Genomic DNA, 21,935 nt, shown 5'->3' with positions numbered 1-21,935 from the left:
ACACCTGTGAAAATCTGAAGTACCCGTCTTGTGATAGATTGCATAAAATCCTTGAAAGTTACCAAATATCTGGTAGTTTGAAAATTCCTAGTCACCCATTCAGTTGTTCAAAAACAATTTCAGAAAGCAAAACTATGGAAACACAACATCACTAAAACCTTAGCCGAACAGACTACTCTAGAAGGTGCCCATGAATCCCCTGGCCCAAACTCAACTGAAAGTCCAGGGGAAGAAGAGTCTTCTATAGCTCAAGTCAGGAATGAGAATTGGATGCTGGAATGTCAGTACATTTTACCACACAGGAAAGCTGTCACAACTAGCTAGAGAGATGAGAAGATACAACCTGAGCATTGTTGAAGTCTGAAAGCAGATGGAACACCTTTGGGGAAATGACAACCACCACAAGTGAAACTGTCCTCTTCCTCTGTGCTATGCTCCAACCAACTCAGCTGACTTAAAAGAGAAAAAGATGCCTTCTATCAACAGCTACAAGCAGTTATTCAAAAAGTACCCAAGAGAGACTGTGATCTAAATTGTACTGGTAGACATGAATGCCAAGATTGGAAAATAAAACGACAACTGGAGAAGCACAATTTTATTTCACCTTTATTTAACCAGGTAGGCCAGTTGAGAACAAGTTCTCATTTACAACTGCGACCTGGCCAAGATAAAGCAAAGCAGTGCAACAAAAACCAACACAGAGTTTTGGAGTTAGAGCAACAGGATGCACATTTCTGTTTGAAAAAGCTAGCCTTTGCTTTCCTAACTGACTGTGTGTATTGGTTCTTGACTTCCCTGAAAAGTTGCATATCGCGGGGACTATTCGATGCTAGTGCAGTACGCCACAGGGTGTTTTTGTGCGGGTCGAGGGCAGTCAGGTCTGGAGTGAATCAAGGGCTATATCTGTTCTTAGTTCTACACTTTTTGAAAGGGGCATGCTAATTTAAGATGGTGAGGAAATTACTTTTAAAGAACAATTGGAGGTAGGCTCTTCCCACACAAACCCACCCACAAAGCCACATGGGTATGCCTGGCCCACAGAAAACCAGATTGATCACATAACAATAACCAGGAAATGGAGGAGTGTGCTTCTGGATGTCAGTTAAAAGAGGGGCCAACATTGACTCAGACCATCACCCCCTGATAGGAGAATTCAGGATGAAGTTAGCAGTAAAGAGGAAGGTTGGCAGTAGGACGCAGGGGCGATTTGAGACGAGAAAACTACAAAATAGCCAGATACAGTATTCCCCATTCCTGGCGTATCTCAAGTATTTTGAGTATTGAGAGAAAACATAGATGACAAGTGGTCAAGATGCAAGAATGCCATCACAAGAACTGCTGAAGAAGTACAAGGCCACAGGGAAGTTTGGAGAAAAGACAATCACAGGTACATTTTAGTCATTTAGCAGACGCTTTTAGAGACAAGTGACAGATGACACCTGGAAAGAAATAGAGGCAAGGAGGGAGACAAAATTCAAACTCAACTGGGAAATGGATGACACCAAGAGAGGAAGTCTGCAGCAGGAATACCAACATAGAAACAAGGTGGTCAGAAAGAGGGAAAAGAAAGCACACAAGGAACAGCTTGCTAGCGAGGTGGAGGCAGCAGCCAAAGCAACACAATTCCAAGGAGCTGTACAAGATCACCGGACAGCTGGCTGGGAAGAACAGGAGCCGAAGCCATCCCATTAGAGATAAACGGGAAACCCTCTGACAAAAAAATCCCAAGAAATGGAATGCTGGAGATAACACTTTGAGGAAATCCCAAACAAGCCTCCACCTGACTTAACCACAGACATTGTGGCAGCAAAAGACCTGCAAACAACAATTATTTGCTAGGATGTCCCCGGAACATCACAAAATGATCACCTAAACTGGTCAGGAAGTTATCAAAACACTTAGTTTAGAAAATCTAAATTCAGCAATTGCATTCTTCTCATATTACTCTGTAGGCTACTGACCTATTCAAAACTTCTTCTGGCATCTCACCATACATCTGTCAGTAGTTACTGAACTCAACTGGCAGGAGGTTTGTGTGCGTGTGGTGTTTTCTGTGATTGAGTGGGGGGAAACAGCTGCGGGCAAGGTTCTGACAGATGGGTGTGTCTTGGTGGTGGCAAGGATTTCTTGCTGGCCGCCCCCATTTCTTGAGGAGGAAGCCAACAAAAAAATGAGGCTAAATCAGCGGGTGCAGTTCCACTTTAAGTCAAGTAAGTCACAAGTGTGGACACATGAATACGCACACACATGCTCACACACAGGATATCACTTCTTATTTTTTCTGAACAGAATGTCACTTCTACTGAATATGAAAGAAGAAGTGGTCTTTCTTCTGGCTTCAGAAGTCACAAACTACCAAAGAAACCGGAACATCATTGATATTCACATTCTACTACAACTCTTTACTACGCTTTTGAGTGTGTGTTTTCAAGTTTGAAGTTATATGTCACATGCACACCTGAAGATGACGCCGAAGAACATGGCTGACATTTTACATTCTCCCAACCAATTGTGCAATTTGTAATTTTTTGTGTGTTTTGTGTAACTTATTTTTTTACTTATTGTGTACATAATGTTGCTGCTACCGTCTCTTATGACCGAAAATTAACTCTAGACAGAAAAGCAATTACTCACCGCGGACTGGAAGAAACGTTTTCCTTTAATGAGTCCGATGAGAAGGATATCCTGTTTTCAGTGGAACAGGCCCAGATCCACACCTTCTGCGTGAATAAAAGACGCTGGAAAAGGGGACGCAGAGCAGGAACTCCTGAGAATCCGTAAGCGAGCGAGTAAACTCCCAATGACTTTCATTCTTCTTGCTAACATGTAATCGTTAGAAAATAAAATTGATGACCTACTATTAAGACTATACTACCAACAGAACATTAAAAAACTGAAACATCTTATGTTTCATCGAGACGTGGCTGAATAAAGAAACGGACAATATACAGTCGTGGCCAAAAGTTTTGAGAATGACACAAATATACATTTTCACAAAGTTTGCTGCTTCAGTGTCTTTAGATATTTTTGACAGATGTTACTATAGAATACTGAAGTATAATTACAAGCATTTCATAAGTGTCAAAGGTTTTTATTGACAATTACATGAAGTTGATGCAAAGAGTGAATATTTGCAGTGTTGACCCTTCTTTTTCAAGACCTCTGCAATCCGCCCTGGCATGCTGTCAATTAACTTCTGGGCCACGTCCTGGCTGATGGCAGCCCATTCTTGCATAATCAATGCTTGGAGTTTGTCAGAATTTGTGGGGTTTTATTTGTCCACCTGCCTCTTGAGATTGACCACAAGTTCTCAATGGGATTAAGGTCTGGGGAGTTTCCTGGCCATGGACACTAAATATCGATGTTTTGTTCCCCGAGCCACTTAGTTATCACTTTTGCCTTATGGCAAGGTGCTCCATCATGCTGGAAAAGGCATTGTTTGTCACCAAACTGTTCCTGGATGGTTGGGAGAAGTGTTGAGGATGTGTTGGTACCATTCTTTATGGTCTCAGGATGCTTTACTGTTGGCATGACACAGGACTGATGGTAGCGCTCACCTTGTCTTCTCCGGAAAAGCTTTTTTTCCAGATGCCCCAAACAATCGGAAAGGGGATTCATCAGAGAAATTGACTTTACCCCAGTCCTCAGCAGTCCAATCCCTGTACCCTTTGCAGAATATCAGTCTGTCCATGATGTTTTTCCTGGAGAGAAGTGGCTTCTTTGCTGCCCTTCTTGACACCAGGCCATCCTCCAAAAGTCTTCGCCTCACTGTGCGTGCAGATGTACTCACACCTGCCTGCTGCCATTCCTGAGCAAGCTCTGTACTGGTGTTGCCCCGATCCTGCAGCTGAATCAACTTTAGGAGACAGTCCTGGCGCTTGCTGGACTTTCTTGGGTGCCCTGAAGCCTTCTTCACAACAATTGAACCGCTCTCCTTGAAGTTTTTGATGATCCGATAAATGGTTGATTTAGGTGCAATCTTACTGGCAGCAATATCCTTGCCTGTGAAGCCCTTTTTGTGCAAAGCAATGATGGCACGTGTTCCCTTGCAGGTAACCATGGTTGACAGAGGAAGAACAATGATTCCAAGCACCACCCTCCTTTTGAAGCTTCCAGTCTGTTATTCGAACTCAATCAACATGACAGAGTGATCTCCAGCCTTGTCCTCGTCAACACTCACACCTGTGTTAACGAGAGAATCACTGACATGATGTCAGTTGGTCCTTTTGTGGAAGGGCTGAAATGCAGTGGAAATGTTTTTTGGGGATTCAGTTCATTTGCATGGCAAAGAAGGACTTTGCAATTCATTGCAATTCATCTGATCACTCTTCATAACATTCTGGAGTATATATAAATTGCCATCATACAAACTGAGGCAGCAGACTTTGTGAAAATTAATATTTGTGTCATTCTCGAAACTTTTGGCCATGACTGTAGAGCTGGTGGGATTTTCCATGCACCGGCAGAACAGAGACGCTACCTCTGTTAAGACGAGGGGTGGGGGTGTGTGTCTTTTTGTCAATAACTGCTGGTGCGCGATATATTAAAGAAGTCTCGAGGTATTACTCGCCTGAGGTAGAGTACCTTATGATAAGCTGTCGACCACACTATCTACCAAGAGAGTTCTCATCTGTATTATTCGTAGCTGTCTATTTACTACCACAAAGCAAAGCTGGCACTAAGACCGCTCTCAACCAACTCTATAAGGCCATAAGCAAAGAAGAAAATGCTCACCCAGAAGTTGCGCTACTTGTGGCCGGGAACTTTAATGCAGGCAAACTTAAATCAGTTTTACCAAAATTTACCAGCAAGTCACATGTGCAAGCAGGGGGAAAAAATCCTAGCCCGCCTTTACTCCACACACAGAGATGCATACAAAGCTCTCTCCCTCCCTCCATTTGGCCAATTTGACCACAATTTTATCCTCCTGATTCCTGCTTACAAGCAAAAACTAAAGCAGGAAGTATCAGTGACTCGGTCAATACGGAAGTGGTCAGATGGCGCGGATGCTACACTACAGGACTGTTTTGCTAGCACAGACTGGAATATGTTCCCGGGATTCATCCAATGGCATTGAGGAACACACCACCTCAGTCATCAGCTTCATCAATAAGTGCATCGATGACGTTGTCCCCACAGTGACTGTACATACATATCCCAACCAGAAGCCATGGATTACAGGCAACATCCTCATCGAGCTAAAGGCTAGAGCTGCCATTTTCAAGGAACTGGAGACTAATCCGGACGCTAATAAGAAATCCCGCTATGCCCTCAGATGAACCATCAAACAAGCAAAGCATCAATATAGGATTGAGATTGAAACTACACTGACTCTGACGTTTGTCGGATGTGGCAGGGCTTGAAAACTATTACGGACTACAAAGGGAAACCCAGACACGAGCTGGCCAGTGACGCGAGCCTACCAAACGAGCTAAATGCCTTTTATGCTCGCTTCGAGGCAAGAAACACTGAAGCATGCACGAGAGCACTAGCTGTTCTGGATGACTATGTGATAACGCTCTTGGTAGCTGATGTGAACAAGACCTTTAAACAGGTCAACATTCACAAAGCCACTGGGCCAGATGGATTACCAGGACGTGTACTCAAAGCATGCACGGACCAACTGTCAATGGGCTTCACTTACATTTTCAACCTCTCCCTGACCGAGTCTGTAATACCTACATGTTTCAAGCAGACCACCATAGCCCTGTGCCCAAGAAAGTGAAGGTAACCTGCCTAAATGATTACCACCCCGTGGCACTCACGTCGGTAGCCATGAAGTGCTTTGAAAGGCTGGTCATGGCTCACATCAACAGCATCCTCCCGGACACCCAAGACCCACTCCAATTCGCATACCGCCCCAACAGATCCACAGATGACGCAATCTCAATCGCACTCCACACCGCCCTTTCTCACCTGGACAAAATGTACACCTATGTGAGAATGCTGTTCATCGACTACAGCTCAGCGTTCAACACCATAGTGCCCATGAAGCTCATCACTAAGCTAAGGACTCTGGGTCTAAACACCGCCCTCTGCAACTGGATCCTGGACTTCCTGACGGGCCACCCCCAGGTGGTAAGAGTAGGCAACAACATGTCTGCCACGCTGATCCTTAACACTGGGGCTCCTCAGGGGTGTGTACTTAGTCCCCTCCTGTATTCCCTGTTCACCCACGACTGCGTGGCCAAACACAACGCCAACACCATCATTAAGTTAAGTTTCAGGTTCCTTGGTGTCCACATCACCAACGAACTATCATGGTCCAAACATACCAAGACAGTTGTTAAGAGGGCACAACAAAACCTTTTCCCCCTCAGGAGACTGAAAAAAATTGGCATGGGCCCCCAGATCCTCAAAAGGTTCTACAGCTGCACCATCAAGAGCGTCCTGACCGGTTGCATTACCGCCTGGTATGGCAACTGCTCTGCATCTGACCGTATGGCGCTACAGAGGGTAATGCAAACGGCCCAAGCTTCCTGCCATCCAAGACCTATATAATAGGCGGTGTCAGAGGAAAGGCCATAAAATTGTCAGACTCCAGTCACCGAAGTTATAGACTGTTTTCTCTGCTGCCGCATGGCAAGCAGTACCGGAGCGCCAAGTCTAGGATCAAAAGGCTCCTCAACAGCTTCTACCCCCAAGCCACTAGACTGCTGAACAATTCATACAAATCGCTACCGGACAATTTACATTGACCCCCCTGTACACTGCTGCTACTCACTGTTTGTTTGTTACCTATGCAGTCACTTCGCCCCCACCTACATGTACAGATTACCTCAACTAGCCTGTACCCCTGCCCTGCACACTGACTCGATACCGGTGCCCCCTGTATATAGCCTCGTTATTCTTAATGTGTTACTTTTTATTATTACTTTTTATTTTAGCCTACTTGGTAAATATTTTATTCTTGAACTGCACTGTTGGTTAAGGGCTTATAAGTAAGCATTTCACGGTAAAGTCTACACTTGTTGTATTGTGGCAAATAAAGTTTGATTTGAAGTACAGTGAAATGCTTTACTTGCAACCCCCCCCCCAAAAAAAAGGAGATAAGAAAGAAAGAAAACATATAGACAGTGTAAGCTATATACAGGGTGAGTACCAGTACCAAATGTGCAAGGACACTGGAGTAGTCGAGGTAGATACAGTAGATACTAATATATACATGTAAACAGGAATAATAGTGACCAGGAGCAGGATAAATAGATAGGAACAATTGTAATGGCAATCAATAATCAATTACCAGCAGCAAAATGGTAGTAATACATCTAATCAATAATCATTTTAGCAGCAGTGTAGGTGTAAGGGGTTGTGTGCGTGTGGTGTAAGCAGTGGTGGAAAAAGTACTCAATTGTAATAGAGTAAAAGTAAAGATACCTTAAAAGAAAATGACTCAAGTAAAAGTGAAAGTCACCCAGTAAAATACTACTTGAGTAAAAGTCTAAAACTATTTGGTTTTAAATCTACTTAAATAGATTTTAGTGATCACATTTACTTTTGATACTTAAGTATCTAAAGTAAAAGTATAAATAATTTCAAATTCCTTCCTCTACGGGACAGTTGAGCTAATGTTCGCAAATGTGATTAGCATGAGGTTGTAAGTAACAAGAACATTTCCCAGGACATAGACATATCTGATATGGGCAGAAAGCGTAAATTCTTGTTAAACTGCACTCTCCAATTTACAGTAGCTATTACAGTGAAAGAATACCATGCTATTGTTTGAGGAGAGTGCACAGTTATGAACTTGATAATGTATCAATAAACCAATTCGGCACATTTGGGAAGACTTGATACAACATTTTGAGCAGAAATGCAATGATTCATTGGATCAGTCTAAAACGTTGCACATACACTGCTAATTGCGTCTAAACGGCAATAATAAACTCAGCAAAAATAGAAACGTCCCTTTTTCAGGACCCTGTCTTTCAAAGATAATTCGTAAAAATCGAAATAACTTCACAGATCATTGTAAAGGGTTTAAACACTGTTTCCCATGCTTGTTCAATGAACCATAAACAATGAATGAACATGCACCTGTGGAACGGTCGTTAAGAACTAACAGCTTACAGACGATAGGCAATTAAGTTCACAGTTATGAAAACTTAGGACACTAAAAGAGGCCTTTCTACTGACTCTGAAAAACACCAAAAGAAAGATGCCCAGGGTCCCTGCTCATCTGCGTGAACGTGCCTTAGGCATGCTGCAAGGAGGCATGGGCAAAAAATTGTGGCCAGGGCAATACATTTGCCATGTCCGTACTATGAGATGCCTAAGACAGCGTTACAGGGAGACAGGACGGACAGCTGATCGTCCTCGCAGTGGAAGACCTACGTGTAACAACACCTGCACAGGATCGGTACATCCGAACCTCACACCTGCGGGACAGGTACAGGATGACAACAACAACTGCCCGAGTTACACCAGGAACGCACAATCCCTCTATCAGTGCTCAGACTGTACACAATAGGCTGAGAGAGGCTGGACTGAGGGCTTGTAGGCCTGTTGTAAGGCAGGTCCTCAACAGACATCACCAGCAACAACGTCGCCTATGGGCACAAACCCACCATCGCTGGATCAGACAGGACTGGCAAAAAGTGCTCTTCACTGACGAGTCGTGGTTTTGTCTCACCAGAAGTGATGGTCGGATTCGCGTTTATCGTCGAAGGAATGAGCGTTACCCCGAGGCCTGTACTCTAGAGCGGGATCGATTTGGAGGTGGAGGGTACGTCATGGTCTGGGGCGGTGTATCACAGCATCATCGGACTGAGCTTGTTGTCATTGCAGGCAGTCTCAATGTTGTGCGTTACAGGGAAGACATCCTCCTCCCTCATGTGGTACCCTTACTGCAGGCTCATCCTGACATGACCCTCCAGCATGACAATGCCACCAGCCATACTGCTCATTTTGTGCGTGATTTCCTGCAAGACAGGAATGTCAGTGTTCTGCCATGGCCAGCGAAGAGTCCGGATCTCAATCCCATTGAGCACGTCTGGGACCTGTTGGATCGGAGGGTGAGGGCTAGGGCCATTCCCCCCAGAAATGTCCGGGAACTTGCACGTGCCTTGGTGGAAGAGTGGGGTAAAATCTCATTAAGAACTGGCAAGTCCATGAGGAGGAGATGCACTGCAGTACTTAATGCAGCTGGTGGCCACATCAGATACTGACTGTTACTTTTGATTTTGACCCCCCTTTGTTCAGGGACATATTATTCCATTTCTGTTAGTCACATGTCTGTGGAACTTGTTCAGTTTATGTCTCAGTTGTTGAATCTTATGTTTATACAAATATTTACACATGTTAAGTTTGCTGAAAATAAACGCAGTTGACAGTGAGAGGACGTTTATTTTTTTGCTGAGTTTACTTTGTGGCCTTTCTCTTGCATTTCAAAGATGATAATAAAAATAATATTTTTTTCTTTGTATTATCTATCTTTTACCAGCTCTAATGTGTTATTTTTTTTAACCTTTATTTAACTAGGCAAGTCAGTTAAGAACAAATTCTTATTTTCAATGACGGCCTAGGAACAGTGGGTTAACTGCCTTGTTCAGGGGCAGAACGACAGATTTGTACCTTGTCAGCTCGGGGATTCAAACTTGTAACCTTTTGGTTACTAGCCCAATGCTCTAACCACTAGGCTACCCTGCCACTAGACTACCCTATTCTCCTACATTCATTTCACATTTACACAAACCTAAAAGTGTTTCCTTTCAAATGGTATCAAGAATATGCATATCCTTGCATTAGGTCCTGAGCTACAGGCAGTTGGATTTGGGTATGTTATTTTAGGTGAAAATTGAAAAAAAGGGTCCGATCCTTTTAAGCAACCCAGACGGCACAGTTTTCTTGTTTTTTTTAATTTATGGATAGTCAGGGGCACACTTCAAAAGTTAAACTTAATCTACAATCCGAGCAATTGTGTTTAGTGAGTCTGCCAGATCAGAGGCAGTACGGATGACCAAGGACGTTCTCTTGACAAGTGTGTGAATTGTACAATTTTGTGTGTGAATTGTACCGTTGTCCTGTCCTGCTAAAGCATTCAGAATGTAACGAGTACTTTTGGGCGTCAGGGAGAATGTATGGAGTAAAAAGTACATTATTTTCTTTAGGAATGTAGTGAAGTAAAAGTATAAAAAGTAAAGTACAGATACCCCCAAAAAACGACTTAAGTAGTTCTTTAAAGTATTTTTACTTAAGTACTTTACACCACTGGGTGTAAGCATGTGGTAATTAGTAATGAGTCTGTGAGTGAGGGTGTGTGTATGTGAGTAGGTGTGTGTGCGTGTGAGTAAGAGTGGCAGTGAGTGGGTAGAGGCCTGTGGATGGGCATAGAGTCAGTGTGGATAGTCTGTGGGAGAGGGAGAGCAGAAGTTGTTAGCCATTTAACAGCCTTATGGCCAGGGGATAGAAGTTGTTTAGGAGTCTGTTGGACTGAGCCTTGATGCACAGGTACTGCCTGCTGGACGGGAACATGGTGAACAGTCTTGGGTGGCTGGAGTCTTTGACAATTTTTTTGTGTGTGCTAACATGAGGCGTTGACCAGACACAGTCAGGTCTTATTCCTATTCTAAGGTCAGGCCATGTACACAGGTGTGTAGTTTCAACGCCCTGTTAAAACACACGTGTCAGCATTGTTGGTTAAGGGCTTGTAAGTAAGCATTTCACTGTAAGGTCTACACCTGTTGTACTTGGCTCATGTGACAAATACAATTTGATTTGTTAGTAAGAGGAAATTTGATTATTGGGTCAAACCAATGTGTGAAGAAAGCTGATAGCTGAAGTGTCAAAAACATGAGTAATGCATTACAATGCATCAGGGATGAAGATAAATATCTATTCCTCCCTGATTCAGGGTGAATGGATAGCACTGGGGAGCATAGTTTGTTGGTTTATCTTGTCTGCTGTGAAAACACTCATTCAAATGAAATGTTAACCTAACAATTCATTCATACATCTGGTACCCTACATGTGGCATTACCCTTGGAGCGACTGAACACACTGATTACGCATGTGTTTCTCTGTTGCTCATTAAGAACAACTTGATTTAAGTCTTGGTGTGGTTCAATGTGGCAGTTACTGATATTTGTCCCCCATGAGACACCATAGGAACAAAGCCAGTATTATTTCCACAAAATATTCAGAATGAATCTAATTTAAGAAATCTGTAATTCATTTGAACTTTTTCGCAGAGGTTTTAGCCATGCAATTTTACATATAGCTAAGGTGTTGGTGCAGTATTTCTCAACTACTGTAAGCCGCTCTGGATAAGAGCGTCTGCTAAATGACTAAAATGTCAAATGTCAAAAAAATGTGAGACCTGTTGTCCTATGTAAACAAAGTGTGATCCTCTGCGCTGATGGGCAGGTTTGTCTCACTGTCTGCGTGTTCTGCGGTAGGATTGGATAGAGCACAACAACTGCCGCTGTGTATCATATGTTAGTGGGTAAGAGAGCATTGTCGAAATCAAAACCAAACCATCAAGTCATGACAAACTCACTTACAAAAGACAGTTTTGTGAGGGAAAAACTGACTTTATGAACAAAATGAACCTATTTACACTGTAGTAAATTTTGACACTAGAATAAATGTTTCTGACTAATAACGATGCCACATAGAAAACAGCCTATCAGATCAGTTGTTTATGGCCTTCAGTTGCGCTTTAAGGGGATAGTTGACCCCAGAAATCTAAGTCTGTCCAATGAAATGGTGCCAATCTTTCCCAATTATTTGATTGTATTATTAATTAACTATTTGAATGTATGAATAGCAGAAACAAGCTGATTGCAGGTACTAGTTACAAGTACCGACTACAGTACATTGATAAAAGTTGTATCCTTCCTGTGTGAGAGAGCAAAGTGAGAAGAGAGCGGCTACGCTCCAATAGCCACACTAGCATACCACATGGAATGAAGCAGAATGTACTGGCCATGCATTCTAAATGGTATGCTAGTGTAGATATTGGAACATAAACTCGATATAGCCTCTTTTCCAATATCCATAGTAGGTTACCATTTAGAATGCATGGCGAGTACATTCTGCTTCATTCCATGTGGTATTCCAGTGTGGATATTGGACGGGGCCTGACAGCCAGTCCCAATTCAGATCTTCAAACATCTGAGTGATGCACAGGGACATTCCCAGCATGCAGTGTGTTGTGTACCTCCAGCCACCAGTCCTGACTCGCCCAGTTGGATGGCCACGCCGAACCCTCCCAGCTTCACTGGAGCGCTGTTCTCTTTAGACGCCAGGAGGACACAGTGGGGCTGGAGGACAAATGGAAAGAAAGGAAGAGAGAGAACAATATATTACATTTTTGATTAAATAACTAGTATAATATTTAAACTGCATCCAATGGCTTATCATAGTGATCTACGCTTTATTATGGGCAATAGGTTCAGTACACATCATTGCATTCTGTATCAGAAAATAGGCTGGCCCTCGCTTAAGTCTCGTAGATCATGCACTGCTCTCTTTTTGTTTATAAAGCCCAATTGTGCAAACTTCCGCCATATTTTACTTTACCTTAAATTACAGACATACGAGCCACCAGACCTGATCACAGTGATGGCTAACTCTAGGAGGTCCCGTTGACCACTACAGAATTAGGGAAATCAGATTTTTTTTGCGCTCCGTATATGGAATGATCTGCAGAGGCTCTGGCGCCTCTAGGGCAGTTCAAGTTGTTAATGAAGGACCTCATTGTTGAAGAATGTGTTTGTTCTTATAATTGCTTGTAGTATGTTCTATTTTAAACCATTAAAGGAGACACCCACCAATAAAATATAATCTAAATACGAGACACACCCTCACACCCAGCCTAAAACCCAGAAGTACCCCACTACAGTGGAAAGTCAGACATAATATTGTACATCGGGAAGCAAAGAAAAAAGTGTGAGTGAATGAGAAGCTGTATAGGATCTAGGTATAGGACTTGCTAAGAATTCTGTCAGCTCTTGTCAAGCTGTAAGCGGAATCTGCAAGTGTATCTGTAGGGTTAACATTTTACTTCCAATAAAATAGGCTCTTTTAATATGAGCATATTAAAACAACAACATAATCATAAACACTGCAAAACACCCTGGTAAATCCATTATCCCTCCACCCTGTGTCTGACAGACTGACTCCTGTGCTGTTCTGTGGTGTGTGTGTGTGTGTGTGTGTGTGTGTCTATCTAACTAACTAAATCCTTTGAGTATGTACACTACATGACCAAAAGTATGTGGACAACTGCTCGTCGAACATCTCTTTCCAAAATCATGGACATTAATATAGAGTTGGTCCCCCCTTTGCTGCTATAACAGCTTCCACTCTTCTGGGAAGGCTTTCCACTAGACGTTGGAACATTGCCGTGGGGACTTGCTTCCATTCAGCCACAAGCATTAGTGAGGTCGGGCACTGATGTTGGGCGATTAGGCCTGGCTTGCAGTCGGTGTTCCAATTCATCCCAAAGGTGTTCGATGGGGTTGAGCTCAGAGCTCTGTGCAGGCCAGTCAAGTTCTTCCACACCGATCTCGAAAATGTCTTTATCGGCCTTGCTTTGTGCACAGGGGCATTGTCATGCAGAAACAGGAAAGGGTCTTCCCCAAACTGTTGCCACAAAGTTGCAAGCACAGAATCGTCTAGAATGTCATTGTATGCTGTAGCATTAAGATTTCCCTTCACTGGAACTAAGGCCCAGGCCCCAACCATTATTCCACCTCCACCAAACTTTACAGTTCGCACTATGCATTGGGGCAGGTAGCGTTCTCCTGGCATCCACCAAACCCAGATTCGTCCGTCGGACTGCCAGATGGTGAAGCGTGATTCATCACTCCAGAGAGCGCGTTTCCACTGCTCCAATGGCGGCGAGCTTTACACCACTCCAGCCGACGCTTGGCATTGCTCATGGTGATCTTAGGCTTGTGTGAGGCTGCTCGGCTATGGAAACCATTTATTGACGCAGTTCTTCTTGCTTCCAGAGGCAGTTTGGAACTCAGTGAGTGTTGCAACCAAGGACAGATGATTTTTACACGCTACGTTCTTCAGCGCTCAGTGGTCCCTTTCTGTGAGTTTGTGTGGTCTACCACTTCGCGGCTGAGCTGTTGTTGCTCCTAGACGTTTCCACATGACAATAACAGAATTTACGGTTGACCGGGACAGCTCTAGCAGGGCAAAAATTTGACAAACTGACTTGTTGGAAAAGTGACATCCTATAACAGTGCCATTGTTGAGTCACTGAGCTCTTTGGTAAGGCCATTCTACTGCCAATGTTTGTCTATGGAGATTGCATGGCTATGTGATCGATTTTATACACCTGCCAGCAACATGGGGGGAATAAAAGATTTCCCTCTACTTCTCAAATTAGGGGTGTCCACATACTTTTGTATATATAGTGTATGTGTATATAGTGTATGTATGTGTCTAATTTACTATGGTCTGGGTAGGGCTACAGCCATGAAAACATCATTACAGAAACCTACACATCAAAGACAGTTTGAAGACTTGCTCCAATGAATCGCTGACACATACATGTGTAAATCTGTTAACAAGAATTGTACATGACGCCACCACCACCACCAGACTCTTGCATTTTTCTCTTTAAAAGACAAGTTCCTGTCTCATTCTGAACACATTCTGAAGTTACTTTTGCCTCCATCTATTACTAGTTTTCAGTTTTACCCAAAATGCTGGGTTGGGCCAAGGGTTAGGCCAAAGATAGTTCTCCTGAGTGGTAAATTAAAACTGGGTTGAAGCTTGAACCATAGTGCCTACAGATTTTTTTTTTTGACAACCTAATAAAAATGAGAAAGCCTATACGTGGGTCTACCGCTGTCCTGTATAAGTAACATGTATACTTCAGGTATGCTATATAATCAGTGTATACATTTTATAAATTGTGTTAAAGCAGGGTTCCCTGTATACATAGGCGGTCTATGCTCTGCGGTCCTAGCGGTTGCTCTAGCATGTGTAATCAGCAGTGGGCTGGGCCCTGCCCTGTGTGTGTGTGTGTGTGTGTGTGTGTGTGTGTGTGTGTGTGTGTGTGTGTGTGTGTGTGTGTGTGTGTGTGTGTGTGTGTGTGTGTGTGTGTGTGTGTGTGTGAGCAAAAGTGTGCGCACGCTCTGCCCTGTCTCTCGTTCTCTGTGTAGTCACCCCCCCCCCTTTTCCTTTAAGTTTTCTCAGTTAATAAGACTCAGATTCTGTACTTTGGAATTTCACAGCTTTCGAGAGTAGATCGCAGCTGAAGGGAATGCAGAGAAGGAGAGGAAAGAGAGAGAAAGTGAGAGAGGAAGAGGGGAGAGAGATTCTGAGGCTTTTACGACCTGTTAGTCACAGCTCTCCAGAGAATAGTTGAAGTCGTAGAAAGGCAGATACTGAGAACCTAGAGACCTGGAACCTTCATCTACAGGCATCGATTTATGGCAGCTCCAACTTTCTATGAAACGGGGAGAAAAGCTGGAGCAAAACAGACTGGATTAAGAAAATACAATTTATGCTAAAAACAGAACTACAAATCTGAGAGAGAAAGAGAATGAAAGAGAGAGAGAGAGAAAGAAAGAAAAAAGGAGAGTTTTCATTCTCTTTTGCCACACAAGCACATTCACAAAGAGTGAAGAGAAACAACATCTCCAATGGTCACAATTCACAGGGTGAGTACAGTGTGTATTCAATGAAAAGCTGTTTCCAGATTAAGGGTAAGGCAAAATCCTTTTTATGTGCTGTGAGTGATTGTATTGTGAATTCTTGTGTTGCCATTTTTGTTTCAAACCGAACGCATTGATTATGTAAATTCAAATTCATATTCTCACAGTGCAAAGAGCAAATTATTTCCATATACTGGATAGAGCCCAGAGTGATGGAATTACAAAATACCACCCGCAACATTTCCAATCATGGTTTAACTGGCAGGTCTCTGAAGTATTTTGCAAAGGAGAAAAGTATCACTGAGATAATTTGAGAAGTAAAGGAAAATCTATGTTATTCCCCGCATGTTCCTCTATACTGTAGGCCAGGTAGTGTAGTCTGTCGTTGTTTGTCAGGTGGTCAATCAGCTGGCCAGAGATTTGTACAGGACCTGAGTAATGTACAGTATAATTAATTATTAGTGGATTAGGTGCTGATCTGGACCTAAATCATCCAGCTTGGCCTCCTGCCATCAAAACAGACCAGAACTAATTAGAGCGAATAACTTTCCCAAGAGAACATTCTGGAAGAACCAAGAAACACTTTTGGTTGATTTAAGGAAGTAGATAAAAAAAAACATGAGCTTACGCGCTATATCTGTCTGACTTTCTTTATTTTGATAGTTTATGATTTGAGGAAGTAGACAAAGTTTCTGGATGAAACGTTATTTTCCCTGACTTTCTCCCTTATGCAGGACTAAGGATTGAAGAGGGAAACCGATGCTATGACAACCAACTTCCCTGCCAACGTCACATTCTTTCCCTTTCCCAAGTCCTCCCACTCACACATCGCCACGGAGACTACCTTCAAGAACCTCTTGACAGCCACAACCCCTGACCCCAGGGAACACTGTCAACTTGACGACAGCTCCCTCCAGATCCCTCTAGCAGTCCTCTACTCTGTCCTCTTCGTCTTGGGCCTGGCCGGCAACATACTGGCTCTCTGGGTCTTTCTATACGTCCACTCCAAGAAGAACTCTGTCCGAGTGTTCCTCATCAACATAGCGTTAGCTGACCTGCTACTGGTCATCTGTCTCCCATTCAGAGTCCTCTACCACAGTAAAGGGAACCACTGGGACATGGGCCCCACCCTCTGTAAGGTCGTGGGAAACCTCTTTTATATGAACATGTATATCAGTATCACCTTATTAGGGTTGATCAGTGTGGATCGCTATCTGAAGATCCAGCGTAGCGCCGGGGGGCAGTATCGCCTCCAGGCCACCAGATGGAGCTCCACCGTCTGTGGGACCATCTGGATCCTGGCCCTCACCGCCGTCATACCCATGATCCTCCTCTCCGAGGGCAACGAGGAGTCGAACAAGTGGGTTTTATTTTTCAAGGAGAACTTTGTTGATATGCTTTATTTGAGTAGGGTCCAACATTTTGAACAATTACACTAATAGTAATTTTATTTTCTCCCAATCCCCCAGGTGTTTCCAGTATAAGCAACGAAAGCATGCACAGGGGAAGGCCTATTTCAACCTCTTCCTGGTTGCTGTGTTCTGGTTTGTGTTTGTCTGCCTTGTGGTGTCTTATGGGAAAATTGCACTCAAGCTGCTGAGGGCGTCGAGAGATAAACCGGACCTCCCCAACGCGACCCGCTACAACCGTACTGCCAGGAAGTCCTTCTTCGTCCTCTTTCTGTTTACCATCTGCTTCGTCCCCTATCACATGGTCCGGGTGTTCTACGTCGTCTCCCAGATCAGGGAAACTTCCTGCTTCTGGAGGGGAGTGGTAGACCAAGCCAACGAAGTGGCGTTGCTACTCTCTGCCCTCAACAGTTGCCTAGACCCCGTGATGTACTTCCTGTTGTCGGAGTCCGTGAGGAAAGAGACACTCCGATTGGTCAATAACATGTTCCGACTGAGTGACTCGGGTGGCAGTGGGAGTGCCTCCAGTGTGGATTGTGGGAGGAGCCTTGAGGAGCAGCCAACCGTTAGTTTCATCAGTAATCTGAGAAGAAAAATAACTGTCCAGCCCTCCCTCCATCAGATATAAATAAGATGAAGTTGTCACTAGACACTGATCCGAGGTCAGTTTTGGACTTTGTTGGGCCACAAAATAGCAGCAAAGTCCATCCTCCTTCTGGTATCAGGACCAGCCAGCATAAGCCATTTTGTGCCAAGAACAACTTGAAGAGGGACAGTCCGGGAGAGCATGAACACGACTCCATGGAATTGGGGCATTAACTATTAGAGTTTTATATCATAAAGGAAGCATTAGCATCCAGTCAGATGACAGCCTTTGCAGGGTATATGTCATGTTAAAGGACTGCACAGACAATGAGAGGACCATACAGACACCACAGTGATATTACTTGGTCATGACATGCTGGTGGAAAACAACAAAGACAATACCCAATCTCACTTAGAAAAGCCATGAAGGCACGCTATGCTAAAATAAAATATGTGGGACTGTGATGACAAAACATGAAATATTACTATTCATTGTGAATAGGCTACTGGATGGTTGTTGAGTGGTTTTGTAACAGCTTTTTGCCTGTTTCAATGTTTCATATATTGCCTGTAACAGAGACATTTTGAGACATTAGAAACTATATTGAATAAATAACATGAAAAAATGAATAAATTGAACAATGTAATGAAAATGGCATTGTTTTTATACTACTGGTAAACTGTACATATTGCAACATTGGGCCTTGGTTGGCCCTCAGTAAAAACCAAAGCATCGATTTGTCATATACTCATATGAATGGATTTATAAAGACTTATTACACCAGACAATGCAAATGACAGACTACAACAAGTAGACACTCAAAGTGCTGAATAGCAAAATCCCAAGTTCAGGCAGGTCTAGCATGGACAGGGACGAGCACAACAACCTCTGTATGAAGCCACTATAGGGTGCCCTCCACTTTATTATTCATTAAGGTGGAGTGTGTAGCACTGGTATTACCAAAGATGATAAGAAGATTTAAAGTCTTTGTCCACAGTAAGATAGGATGTGTTCTATGCCCATAGTAACACAGGATGCATGCATGAATGAGAGAGAGAGAGAGACAGAGAGAGAGAGAGAGAATGCTACAGTGGTTCCTCATTATATCATTAACAAAATGTGTTTATTTGTTTATTAGGCTACTGTGCAGTCTACAATACATACTGTAGTAAACATGGGAAAGTTCCTAATTTCTTACATAAAAGGGAGAGCAGGCCATGTCTGTACTACAGAATGCAGGGCACGCAGGAGACCGGTGTTATTTCATAGTTGTGATGTCTACACTATTATTCTACAATGTAGAAAATATAAAAAATAACGAAAAATCCTGGAATGAGTAGGTGTGTCCAAACTTTTGACTGGTACTTGCTTAATTCATTTGATTAATATTATGGTGTTTCTATTCCATGAAAAATGAAAAACGTGACGCTCATAAATTCAGAGTGTTGTCAGTTTGTAAATTCAGACCGTTTCGCTCTCGGAGCGCATACTGGACGTTCGAGCCGAGGAGTAGGGTTGATTTGAGCGTTCTGGCCTTACAATGGCAGTCAAGCACCCAAGCTAACGTTGGCTAGCTACTTCCAGACACAAATGAGACCACTCTGACCATTTTACTCGGCCTAGCAGAGGTGGTAAGGCAGTTTTCATGTTAACCAGAGCGTTGGTGACTAACTGTGCTGCTGGAAACAATTTAATTACCCTTTTTCCCGATGTTATCTGACACCGGCCATATTCAATGGGTGTTGGGCGCTCGTAAATGAATTATTCTGCGCTCTGGTACACTCAGACGAGAGTGCTCTGAAATCCGTGTAGATAGTAGGCTGGACACATGAAATGTTTTTTTTTTTTCCTGATAAAAACGAGTTCATTGCATCCGCCGTGGAGCCCAGTTTCATAATATGACCATATTTCCCAGCTGCTTGCTGTCGTTTTGAAGTAATTGCGAAAAACAGGCCTTATTTTAGAGCATTTTTCACCCTGCCAGCTCCTATTAGTTCTATTGAGCAACATGGCACCAAATCACCTTCCGAACGTTCTATTCCCAGTTTATTGTTCAACGTCACAATGCCTGCTTCGCTATTGTTGGCAATGGTGTTCACGTCGTTATATTTTTTTCTTTATTTCACCTTTATTTAACCAGGTAGGCTAGTTGAGAACAAGTTCTCATTTGCAACTGCGACCTGGCCAAGATAAAGCATAGCAATTCGACACATACAAAAACACAGAGTTACACATGGAATAAACAAAACAGTCAATAATACAGTAGAACAAAAGAAAACAAAAAGTCTATATACAGTGAGTGCAAATGAGGTAAGTTAAGGCAATAAATAGGCCATGGTGGCGAAGTAATTACAATATAGCAATTAAACACTGGAATGGTAGATGTGCAGAAGATGAATGTACAAGTAGAGATACTGGGTTGCAAAGGAGCAAGAAAATAAATAAATACAGTATGGGGATGAGGTAGGTAGATAGATGGGCTGTTTACAGATGGGCTATGTACAGGTGCAGTGATCTGTGAGCTGCTCTGACAGCTGGTGCTTAAAGCTAGTAAGGGAGATATGAGTCTCCAGCTTCAGAGATTTTTGCAGTTCGTTCCAGTCATTGGCAGCAGAGAACTGGAAGGAAAGACGACCAAAGGAGGAATTGGTTTTGGGGGTGAGCAGTGAGATATACCTGCTGGAGCGTGTGCTACGGGTGGGTGCTGCTATGGTGACCAGTGAGCTGAGATAAGGTGGGGCTTTACCTAGCAGAGACTTGTAGATATCCTGTTGCCAGTGGGTTTGCCGACGAGTATGAAGCGAGGGCCAACCAACAAGAGCGTACAGGTCGCAATGGTGTGTAGTGTATGGGGCTGTCGTGTCTTTGGGGTACCATTAAACTGAAGACATGTTTATCAATTAACTCCCTGTAATTATTATCACACGATTAAACTGATTAATCGTTTAATTGTAATTAACTAGGAGATCGGGGCACCAAGGAAAATATTCAGATTACAAAGTTATAATTTTCCTAATATAACTTTCCTATATTATAACATTATATATTATATTCTATTATAGTATAGGCCGATTATCTTCTGGTTTAAATGGTGTATTTTACCTCGCGTCCAGTCTCATTCCAAACGTCGTAAATTGTTGTATCTGCGCGAACCCAGCCTTTACTAAGAGTCATCCATAAATCAATTGTCTTAAAATCATTTATTTACTAAACTAAGTAATTCACAGAAAGCATACAAACAGTAATTATCGTCACAAAGAATTGGTAGAGGAATGTGCCCTAGTGGGCTAAACAGGCATGGCGGCCTGTTGAACAAAGGGTCATAAACGGTCAGCTGAGGAGACACACAGAGTTCATTAATATTAACAATTGATATGCTAAACCTTTGTACATGAACGCTCACTCATTCGGGAACAACTGCAATCAATTTACGCTCAGTGTGTCATCGGGATCCTTGTTGAAGAGTCGTTCTGTTGGAGAGTTCTCTCTCTCTCTCTCTCTCTCTCTCTCTCTCGGTTAGAATGGATCTTTCAAAGCGACATTCATTAATGTCGTTATAGAATGGATGTTTCGTTGGTCTTCGCGTTCAATGATATAATTTCCAGCCGCAGACTATTAATTAATATCAAAGACTTGTTCTTATTCTGTCGGTATCAATAGTCTAAAAGTTAACCACGTGGTATAGTTCACTTTCAGTATAGGAATTGGATGGTCAAACCTATTGGCCAACTCACAATGGAGTGGAGGCCTGGTCTGTTAGAAAGTAAATCAGGGTGGGGTTTTATAGTGAACATAGAACAGGCTTGTCACATGACGCCTGGTCCTGTCTGTGTCCCTGGGGGGCGTGCCGATGACTGATTTAATCTTTGAACATAAATACATTCTATCACATTAACATCAGTACACAGCATCTCAATGTATCACAAATAGCTTTATCCTTATTAATACATTCTATACAACCATTTGGATGCAAGTCCGATAGCTGAGGCTATTATATAAACAGTTTTATGGTAATATGGCTATATCGTCTCTTCTGAGTATCACAAAATTGTACCAAGCGGACCAGTTCGTAGCTGGATTCTTCATCAATCTTCCATACCTTCTCCAGAACATACATGTCATTCGGTTCTGTGAGTTGGAAGAATTTCCTGTGTCTCTCTATGAACCATGTGGCAAGAGATTCTCCTCTAGAATTTTACAACCCTTCACACAGGGCCTGGGTGGGGGGAGGTAGGTTGGGGGATGGTGCAAGGGGGGAGGGGGTCAACTGTCCTCCCTGTACTCAAAGAGGGTAATGTCATGACAGGGCTTTGGTGACAA

The 21,935-nt window shown here is 43.0% G+C and overlaps 2 protein-coding genes across 20 annotated transcripts in view; one reads left to right on the top strand and one right to left on the bottom strand.

Moving 5' to 3' along the window:
* The window catches only part of LOC106581943 (peripheral plasma membrane protein CASK), a 212,035-nt gene that overhangs the window by 40,724 nt on the left and 149,376 nt on the right, over positions 1-21,935 (bottom strand). For 16 of the 18 annotated variants that reach the window (XM_014164475.2, XM_014164474.2, XM_014164482.2 and 13 more), the window contains exon 6: positions 12,161-12,263. In XM_014164475.2, coding sequence (XP_014019950.1) covers positions 12,161-12,263 — 103 coding nt within the window. Of the gene's footprint in view, positions 1-1,961; positions 2,036-12,160; positions 12,264-21,935 lie in introns of those variants that run through there. The other 2 variants (XM_014164491.2, XM_045704545.1) reach the window with 2 other exon arrangements.
* On the top strand, positions 915-18,267 carry gpr34b (G protein-coupled receptor 34b). Of its 2 annotated transcripts, none has more exons than XM_014164494.2 (3): positions 915-2,210; positions 16,355-16,980; positions 17,090-18,267. In XM_014164494.2, the coding sequence occupies exons 2-3, from the start codon at positions 16,385-16,387 to the stop codon at positions 17,655-17,657; spliced, it is 1,164 nt and encodes a 387-aa protein (XP_014019969.1). In that variant the 5' UTR covers positions 915-2,210; positions 16,355-16,384; the 3' UTR covers positions 17,658-18,267. The 2 variants fall into 2 exon arrangements, with proteins under 2 accessions (XP_014019969.1, XP_014019968.1); XM_014164493.2 differs by lacking the exon at positions 915-2,210 and adding an exon at positions 15,127-15,626.

The sequence above is a fragment of the Salmo salar genome, chromosome ssa21 (assembly GCF_905237065.1).
Source record: "Salmo salar chromosome ssa21, Ssal_v3.1, whole genome shotgun sequence".
In the NCBI taxonomy this organism is placed as follows: domain Eukaryota; kingdom Metazoa; phylum Chordata; class Actinopteri; order Salmoniformes; family Salmonidae; genus Salmo; species Salmo salar.
The sequence above is the reverse complement of the archived record's forward strand: the minus strand, read 5'-3'. Positions and strand labels throughout refer to the sequence as shown.